Here is an 11,049-nt window from a genome sequence, read left to right on the forward strand (position 1 = left end):
ATAAAAAAATTTAAATAGCATATGACACATCATTTGTTATTTTTAACGTTGTCCAGAAATGGTGACTAAAAACAATTATTTTAAAAATGTAGGGATCAAAGAGTGATCAAATTTCGACCAGGAACCATTTCCAAATTAATGTGAAACTTCAAAGGATTAAAAACATTTTTTTTTTCAGAAAATAAAAGTTAGAAAACAAAAAAAAATTGCATAAAAACCCATTGCACTAGAAGAAGGGCTTGAACCTCAAATGGTTAAGGGCTTGAGTTATTCCAGCTTTTTGTTCTGATACATTAAAACAATATTAATTCATTGATATTATAAAAAAACTAGAGTTTATTTTCTCTTAAATTTTAAAAGGTATACATATTCTACTTTTAGTATTTTCATTTTTTATAAAGGGAGTAAAATAATATATTGATCTCACATAAAGTTGGACCAGAAACAAAATTACTTCTCATTTAAAATGTGCCAGACCAAACATCTCTAAGAATAACTTGTGGTTGAGCATATAAATATTATAATATATCATAATAATTAAAAATAAACCTTTGTAAAATATCGTTTGTTATGGTTGATTATTTTTCATAAATTTAGCTAATAATGGTTAAATAGGAGCTTTTTTTTTCATATCTGAAAATGACGAATATAGGAATTTATAAATTTTAACAATCATTAAAATTAGAATAATACTAATAATTAAGGTATCACATATTCATAATATAAATAAAGCACGAAACATAAGGTATGAAGGGTTATTTATTACAGTTATCTTAAATATACTGAACAGGAAGACTAAGACACAAAACATATGTCATAACTAGAATTTAAAACTAGACTGCAGCATTTCCATCACCATGATGATCGTTAGGGGTTTCAACATCTGCTCACACCAAATATTTGGTGATCAATGCAAAAAGAAAAGTCAAACAGGAAATAGACACCAAAAAGAAAGGGTAAACTACAGTAAAAGAAATTTTCAACATATCAATGAGCAAGCAATTTATTAAACAAACTATAGATAGGCAAAACAGTAGGTACCCACATTGTTGGTTCAAACAATTTCAAACACTTTTATCATAATACTCACATTGTTGGTTCAAATACTTTTGTCATGTTCCAAATCGTTATCTCGTTATTATCATTGTCATTATTTATTAAAATTTGGTCCTTATAGTACATCTCAAATACTATATCATATAATGCTTGTTTATATGATGTTTTGATTGAAGGCCTTACACATATATATTTTTTATTATGTACAAACAAATAAGTATTCTAAAGTAATAAAGAATTCAGCAAAAGATTTTTGTAGAGACTTGAAGGATAAAATAATGACAAAAAAAATATTGTGAAAAAGAAAAAAGAAAAGGGATTATATAATAGTGCTTGACATTTAATGTAAACAAAATGTAGCACTAATTAATTGTCATGCATCTTAATGACAGTAAATATGAAGAAAAAAATTTGCTTAACTCTATTTTCTATCGTACTTCACTTTGTTTTATTTGATTCGGCAATAATGAATACGTAAGCATTGAGAGAATTTCGACTGAGATGCAAGTTTGAATGTTATTATAAAGGGAATAGGATTATCTACCATAGATGTTATTTGAAGAATGAATTTGAATTGTTTTTGAGGTGACCATAAGTTGTAGTATTAATGGATGCCACCAGCACATTGGCATGCATGTTTATGTCATGTGTGATTAAGTATGATAGCTTGTTTGAGCACTTTTTCTTTTAGAGCTCAACCTTTTAAAATGAAATGAAGCACGTCAACCCAATAATTTGGTTTTCTAATATTCTTGAAAGAGTCAATTTTCATCTCTACAATGTTAGTTGGAGTGAAGATAATTTTCCTCTCTTATGATTTATATCAATTAAATATTTTTTATGTCTAATATTTAAACTTTTTTTATTTTTTTCACATAAAAATGTTCAACTCTCAATTTAAGTACTTAGTGGCACAAATCTTTCATTTACTAAATAATATAAAAATTTTATCTTCTTTATTCTCTTATTCTTAATTTTTCCTTCATTTGAATAACTCTTTTGTTTGGTTAAAATAATGTTCATTATTTCTTAAGTGTCTGACTTGTTTGATATATGAATTTTCTTAGATTTTGAAGATGTTTTTCATCTTAACATATCATTAATTATACATTTATTTTCTTTTTTGCGATTTTATTCAAGGGTCTATCAAATTGTTCTAAGACACATATTTGATCCTTTTTATATTTTTAATTATTGGTTATTTTTATCGTGTAGTTGATATTTTTTAATATAATTATTTTTATTTTTTAACTCATTATCGTAAGTGTAATTTTATCACTACAATTGTATAAAAAATTTCATTTACTATAATTGAATAATGTAATGTCATTGTCATGAATCTTGTTTATCACCATCTAACATATACTAAAGTTCAAAATATGAAATATTGTTGCTAAATTTCAATTGTTATTAGTTTAATCTTTGTTCTTTTTGTGATTTTGTTCAAGTGGTGTATTATAATTTTTATTATTGTATAAAAAAAGATTTCATTGGAATTTAAAGAATGGAAGTAAAAATACATTTAAAATAATTTTTAATTTGAATAATTTTTTTTATAATATTTAAATATATTTTTAAATTTTATCAATTTTGTTTTATTAACGTTTTCAAATTTAATAAAAGTTATGGTTATCATAAAATTTTATTATGTACTCTAACTTGAGGTATAGATAATTATAATTCTTTATAAATATTTGATATTGAAGAAACGATAACATTATGTGTGTGTGTGAAATTTTCAGTGAAAATTGGAATGTTTTTTGTCACTTAATTTTCTGTGAAAATTGAAATTAGTCCATATTTGAAAATCTGACCCCATTTAGTCCCTCAACTTTAGAACTACGTGAATTTAGTCCTTTTAACCAAATTTTGTTAAGTTTATGTGACATTTCAAATGTGTTTCATGATAGTTTCTTAGCTAATGTTGAAGCAAAAATGTGTCAAACGGTGTAAACAATTCAAATGCTATCATGAAATACGATTGAAACGTTAAATAAATTTTATAAAGTGAGGTTAAAAGGACTAAATACACGTAGTTCTAAAGTTGAGGAACTAAATTTGGTTAAATATTTGAAGATGGACTAATTTCAATTTTCATTGAAAATTGAGGGATCAAAAACATATTTAACCTTTTTTTATGTTACAAATTTGTTGTGAAAAAGTATATTGAAAATGGAGAATAACTTGCAGCAAAAGGTTCACAATTGGTACCCAATAGAGAGATAACCATTGCTTAAATGAAACATCTAACACAATGTCTTCATTGATAACATGTCCTTCTACAAAAGTAACTGTTACATTGTCACATTTTCCAAATCCTGGATAATCTTTCCTTCACTGACTTAAATATTTGCAATACTTGTAAAGATACTTAGGATAAAGCTTCATCCTCATCTCTTCTTAGTATTTTTTTTGTCTTTCTTGAAGACGACTAATCCTAAAGACGATGTATCACCATCGTTCTTAAATACATTGAGGAACATTTCTATTTTATAAGGTTTGGTTAAACTCGTCAAATATGATTCAATATTGTGACGATTTTGGTGGCTAATTTGCAATCACTACAAATCGGTGGTTATTTCACTCAAAATTTGCGACTAAATTATTTCAATGACTAATTTCGGTAACTAAATTAAATTTTTCTAGTAGTGAATCCTAACCTGTAATCAAAGAATTAATCAAGTTCTCGTAAGAAAGTACAAGAGAGACTAGTAAAATCATTATTTCACTTCATCTACTACTATGGCCTCTTTGTCTCAACCTCCACCAAAATAGAATTATAAGCTTTATCAAGATGAACCTTAATTGATAAATATAGTCCGAGAGTTTTTTATTCAATGAATTATAGCCACTTACAACGAAAAGATATTGAAATTGGATTTAACTCATTTTCTTGCACACAAAGTGTTATGCACAATAATAATGATACATAAAGAAAAAATAAACACACAAAGATATACATGAAGATAGAAATTAAATAACAAATTTGTCTTAATCAATAAGCATTATTACGTCTATCGAATACCATGTATATATCACCCACACTTATAAAGTGAATATAAAGTGAATAGAAGTACATATATCTATCTAACAAAATAGAGCATACGTACAAAAGATTAATTCACCCAATGATATACCTCTAAGTCATCAAACGACACTAATACTAAATAACTTCTACAACCATCAACTATATATTCTAAAATGAGTTCAATATACTAAAATCTGCAAACTTAGATAAGTTAATTTTAATTACGTATTTTGAAACTATTGATGTGTAGTATTAATTGATTTATTGTGATTGTCAATAGATTCATATTAGTTTAGGCTCAATTATGACATTAAGATTTTGATAATTTATTAGTTAATGATATGATTAAGATTTACTAATATACATATATTTTAAATAATTTATATGAGGGGTAGTTTTTTAAAACTCAAACTCAATATTTCCATATTATATTTTATCGAATCATCAAATCCTTTTAATTTGTTTTGTCAACTGTTCCAACAACTTCAACTTTAAGTTTGATTTTTTTTTTTTTTTTTGTTATATTTTGTTTTTGAAGCAACATAGTGCATTTACATTTTCACCTTTAATTGATAAATATATTTTTTTAACTTCAGTTTAATATTAATATTTTGTGATTCGATACAGCTGCCAAAATCTGTAATAATGAGTTAAATGTAATGTCAAATTTACTTGTAGAATCTAGTGTTGATTAACCTATAGACATCTCATAAATATTTTCAACCATCTTAGTGTTGAGTTGAGAAATAGGAATTTCTGACAAGTGGCACAAATATATATATATATATATATATATATATATATATATATATATATATTAGCAAAAATACAGATGTTATCACGCATTTGTATTTGCATTTTCTTAATTTCTGAAAAAAAAATTGAGTTAAAATGAATAAGAAATATATAACTAATTTTTAAAATAGTTTGTTAAATGTAAAATTTGAAAAATAAGATATGTATATAAAAGAAATTTTCAAAATAATGATTAAAGACAAAAAAAAATTAAAATAATGATTAAGAATAAATTATGTATAAAATAATTATTTTAAAAATAATAATTAAGTCTGAAATATTAAAATGTGAATACAAAAGAAAATATCATGTTATATATTTATATATATAAAACGAATTGTTTCAAACAAACCATTAGATATGCATCACTTACATATAAATATATTTATTTTGTTTTATTTTTAAGAATAAAATCCATGAAAGGAAGTAATGCATATTCTACGTAGAAAAAATCTTTTAACTCAAATAATGTTTATAGAAACTTTTCTACATTTCACCTTAAACAAACTAGCGAAATATCAATCTAATATCTCGTTTTTTTTTTTCTAATAGAAATATTACAAGACTAATTAAAAATGTGGATAGCCACCATGCACATGTAATTTCGCAAATATATAAGAGGATTATAATAAGAATATAGAATAAAAATAAAACATTGCTTAAGTTGACTCTGATACCATGTTAAGAGGTGTGTTTTAAGTTTAACTTGTAAAATAAGTTTTGCACTCCAGTTGTAAGAGTATATAAATTTGTCATTATAGTGGACAACAATTTTCAGTCACTAAAATTGATTATTAACAAAATCAACTTGTAAGATAAGTTTTGCACTCCACTTATATACTATGAAATTATCTTATATGTAGTCGATGTGGGACTTCTAACATATAGTGATGCAATACAAGAAAATATTTCATTAATAATCAATTTTAGTGACTGAAAATTGTTGTCCACTATAATGACAAATTTATATACCAATTTATAAAATAACAAATTATTGGTTATTAAAATAGTCACTATTATGAATAAAAAATTACAGTTGATCTCTAAAATTTAGCTACAAAGGTTTTAGCTACAAAAAAATTAGTCTATAAATTGGTCAGTAAACATTAACTATCAAGATTTTAATTACCAAAAGAATTAGTTTCTAAATTAGTTTTTAATTAATTACTGACTATTTTAGCAATCAATTATAATTTTTTATTCATAAATGATTATTTTAGTAACCAATGATTTTTTATTTTATGAATTAGTATCTAAATTAATTATTATAATAATCATAGTAATTTTTTGTGACTAAAATTAATTATTATTAAAGAGTTTTTTTCAGGGATATGGTTATATAATATTATAATAAAGATTGTCAATAGAAGACTTCAAAGATCAATCCATTAACTTTTAAACTCAAACCTCCTCAACGTTAAATGTGAGAACGGTTTAAACAGTAACAATAACTATTCTTTTCAACATTAAGTGTGAGAACGATTTAAACGATAATAATAACTATTATTTTCAACATTCAGTCAAGTTCCTTTGAGCAGGTTTATAAAAGTCAAAGCAATCCACAATATCCGTATATATTTTCATTAAAAAAAGCACACAAACAGTTACATTTGCTTTTTCTCATTATGAAAAAGAAAGTCTTTATAGTTACTTTTTTTGGGGAATGAATATGTCATCAAAATATATAATCAATGCGTACGTTTAAGAAAATAACTAAAGTTCTGTATTTATACACATAAAAAAACAAAAATGATGATATTTGAAAAAGAAAACAGCATTTCTTATACTATCTCACCCGAAGATATCTCTTAACTAATAATTAATTTTAATGACAATAAATTGTTAGTTATTATAGTGATTAACAAAATAAAAAATTATTAATTATTAAAATAATTACTATTATGAATAAAAAATATAGACTTAAATATCTTTTTGGTCTTCATTTTCGTAGTGTTTGTTGGAATGATCTTTATTTTGACAGAATGTTTAAAATGGTTTCATTTTTTCCGAATGTTTAAAATGATCCTCATCTTCGCAATTCGTATTTTATTTGGTCATCTTCTATAACGCCGTTTAAATCATTAACGGAGTATTGTACAGGTGTTAACGCCGTTTAAATCATTAACGGAGTATTGTACAGGTGGCACGGTTTGGATCAGGGTGTGTTAGGTGTACTGTACATGTGTGGTAATTAGATATTTAGGGTTAAATAAGTGAGTTGGGGTTTTGGTAAGGAATGTTTGGGCAGTTGGTGAGTTTTGGCAATGTTGTTCCTCCATTCCCAATTGATGTTGTTGCAATCTTCTTCTTCCTGCAATCCCATTATATAGGTATATTACAGTCTCAATCTTCTTCCTTTACCTCTGGTTGTAATCGTTGGAGGCAACCGTGTTGTATCACTTAGTGCACTGTTGGTGGTTCAACGAGAAATGGATTAACCCCGATTTGTAGTTGCGGAGAGATGGCAGCTTTGAGGATGGCAAAATTCCAAAGAATATTGGTAGAAAATTTTGGGTACAATCTGTTTTTATTTTTGTGTTAATAATAAAATGGTTTTAATTTTTGGTTTATTGATTTACATAGTGGTGGTTCCAATAACGTGAGTTGCAACTTTTTTAAATAGTGGTGTTGATGAAAAGATATCATCATCATGACACAAATGAGACAGATTAATGATTTTAAAGTAAATCCAATCTGTTTTGTATTATTGTTAAATGAAGAAATGAATTAGTTTGATTATGTTGATATTAGTCGCAAATATATAATTACCACATTTGTACAGTACACATAACACACTCTAATACAAACTGTGTCACTTGTACAATGCTCCGTTAATGATTTAAACGGCGTTACAGAAAAGGACTAAATAAAATACGAATTGCGAAAATGAGGATCATTTTAAACATTCGGTAAGAATGAGGACAATTTTAAACATTCTGTCAAAATGAAGACTATCCACAACAAACACTACGAAAATGAGGACCAAAAAGGTATTTAAGCCAAAAATATATAATCGGTTGCTAAATTGGTATCTAAATTGATATTTAATCTTTTGTCACTATAATAATTAACAATTTTTATGTCACTAAATTGATTGTTAAAAGAGAAATTTTCTTATAATGTATAAACAGATAGTACTTGAAAGGTGCAAGGTGCATTATAGTACTTGAAAGGTGCACAAAACGAATGGGCAAAATAGAACAGAAGTCGAACCCCAAAAAGAATCAAGTTTTAGTTGTTTGTAGCACCACACACACAAGTGAGAGAGTAAAAGGTTGTTCGAAAATAGTGAAAGAGTGTAACTAAACTTTCTCAGAGTCCTCGTCCTACATTATTTTGACATGGCGGTAAATGTGTTTTCATGGACAAAATCAAAACTCAGAAAAACACAACCTCGTTCCGTTGCTGGAACAAGAAAACATAAATGTGGACAAGCACACACAAATTTGTCAACACATACGAGTGAAGGAAATTTCCCAAACATGGCCTTTACCCTATGTTTACGCTCCCCAATCATTTCTCTCCTTCTACATTTCCTTCTTGTTGTATCTACCCTTTGTCCTGTTCGTTCATCGCAATTTGGTAACCACCTAGTTGCCAATCACACTTTTCAGCCAAAGGAAGAGTTGCGCAAGTTGAACGTCATAAGGGCTCGCCTTCAGCAAATCAACAAACCTCCTGTTAAGACAATTCAGGTTTGTGCAAATTATTGTTCTATTCACCTTCTCTTGGCTTCTTTCTTGACCATGCTATATAATTGATATACTTTTGTATTTCTTTTGAGCAGAGTCCTGATGGAGATATAATAGACTGTGTTATGTCTCATCAACAACCAGCCTTTCATCATCCTTTATTGAAAGGACAGAAACCATTGGTATTTATTTTTTATTGTTGTGTGTTTTATAGTTTTAGTTTAGCATAAAAAATTGGTAATTTTTAGTGATCTTAATTTTTGTAGGATCCCCCAAAAGGACCGAGAGGGCATAACGAAATGGATGATTTGAGTGAGAACTTTCAGTTGTGGAGTTTGTCTGGTGAATCGTGTCCGGAAGGGACAATTCCGATAAGAAGAACAAGGGAGGAGGATATTTTGAGAGCTAGCTCTGTACGTAGATTTGGAATGAAAAAAACACTAAACAGTGTCAAAATGGACATCACCAGCAATGGACATGAGGTATATTAATTAGAGCAATCATAGAAAGCAACACAAACTCTTATATTCTTTTCTATATTTCCCTTATTTTTTTCTCAAAGAAAGTGAAGTAAGCATAAACTAATAATTTTCAAACAAACATATTAGAGTAATTGGTATAGAAGCAAGCGTATGGAAGTTCAATGTTTAATTTTTTTTATCGTACCCTTTTGAAAGTTAAGTAAATTAAACCACATTAAAGCATTGTATTCCACTCTATTGTATCATTTGTGAGTCCTCGTACGGTGAAACTGAATACAATAATGAACTTCTCCTAGTCCTTTTAGAAAAGCAACTAAAAGTATAATGGATTGTGAAGAGAAACATAAAGAATATCTATGTATTGTTAATATTGTTATGTGAAGCTTAATTATGGTATGTTGAAATTGGTTTGACAAAAGTTTGTGGGTGGTGCATACTGCACAGCATGCAATTGGATATGTAACAGGGAATAAGTACTACGGAGCAAAGGCTACCATAAACGTGTGGGCACCCGTTGTGGAAGACCCAACTGAATTCAGCTTGTCTCAAATGTGGGTCATTTCTGGTTCATTTGGGAGTGATCTCAACACCGTTGAAGCTGGTTGGCAGGCATGTTGCTATCATCCATGTATTAAATTTAAATCATTTACTTTAACTAATCCAACTAATTTCAAGTAATTTTCTATACAGGTCTACCCGAGGATATTTGGGGACAGGAAACCTAGATTCTTTATTTATTGGACGGTAAGTAAATTTATTCAAGGAAATGAGGTGGAAAACTATACTACGTATAATTATTTTTTCTTCAATTGTAAGATATCTGATAACAAAATTTTTATTCAAACCCACTAATTATTGTCATTATTTGCAGAATGATTCGTACCACAGAACTGGGTGTTACAATTTACTTTGTCCGGGCTTTGTTCAAACCAACAAAAAAATTGCACTTGGAGCAGCAATCTCTCCAATTTCTTCATACAATGGTGGCCAATTTGATATTACCTTACTCATTTGGAAGGTAATATTCTGATCATGTTACTAAATTGACTTTGGATATCTAGATGTTTGCCTATTGTTTAAGGTTTTAGTTTTTTTTTGTCTTTAGATAGGTTTTACTGTTGAGGAGAAAAGTTAAGTTTTTTTTCACAAATTAAACGATTTAAGAGTTCACATTCTTAATTTACAGTTAATGTTGTAAGATAATGAATAATTTACACAAGATCAGTTTATGGGTCTCATCTGTGAAATAAAGCATTCATTAGATTTTAATGATAGAAGAGTGACGTCCACCATTGGATCTCAACACTTTTGACCATTTTCTCATGTGATTTCTGATGTTGCTATGAATGATTATGTGTATGTGTTGAGTAGGTTTTGTTTGTGAGAAAAATATAAGGTTTGGTTTATTTGGCAGGATCCAAAGAGTGGGAACTGGTGGCTTCAATATGGAGCCGATAACCTTATTGGGTACTGGCCAGCATCGTTGTTCAGCAACTTAAGATATCATGCAAGCATGATTCAATTTGGTGGAGAAATAGTAAATTTAGGGTCATCAGGTCACACTTCCACTCAAATGGGTAGTGGGCATTTTGCAGAAGAGGGTTTTGGAAAAGCTTCATATTTCAAGAATATGAAAGTTGTGGATTGGCACAACAGCTTGATCCCCTTGTCAAATATAAAGGTTCTAGTAGATCACCCCAATTGCTACCACCTACAACAGAGGTCTAGTAAGGCATGGGGGAATTATTTTTTCTATGGTGGACCTGGAAGAAATGTAAAGTGTCCCTAAGGGAATCATTGAATCATTGGCAGAGAGATGAAATGAACCCTTTCTCTTTACTTTCCTTTTCGCATTTCTGGGTTTCGTTTTGGTCATAGGTTTTCTTCCCAGTCAACTTTGCTCATTTGTTCTCATAAAACATTAGGGTTCTTATCATATATACTGCCTTTATCATATATACTTTCCTTTTTTTGTTTCTATATATACTTCTTCTAT

The 11,049-nt window shown here is 28.0% G+C and overlaps 1 protein-coding gene across 1 annotated transcript; it reads left to right on the top strand.

Annotated features, from left to right (window-relative positions):
- Positions 1-8,071: 8,071 nt before the first annotated feature.
- Positions 8,072-11,049, top strand: LOC114179583 (protein neprosin-like). Its single transcript, XM_028065978.2, has 7 exons — positions 8,072-8,574; positions 8,667-8,753; positions 8,838-9,053; positions 9,498-9,662; positions 9,744-9,797; positions 9,925-10,071; positions 10,468-11,049. The coding sequence occupies exons 1-7, from the start codon at positions 8,221-8,223 to the stop codon at positions 10,840-10,842; spliced, it is 1,398 nt and encodes a 465-aa protein (XP_027921779.2). The 5' UTR covers positions 8,072-8,220; the 3' UTR covers positions 10,843-11,049.

Source organism: Vigna unguiculata, chromosome 3 (assembly GCF_037176805.1).
Source record: "Vigna unguiculata cultivar grain cowpea cultivar isolate G323 ecotype 2 chromosome 3, ASM3717680v1, whole genome shotgun sequence".
Taxonomy (NCBI): Eukaryota; Viridiplantae; Streptophyta; class Magnoliopsida; order Fabales; family Fabaceae; genus Vigna; species Vigna unguiculata.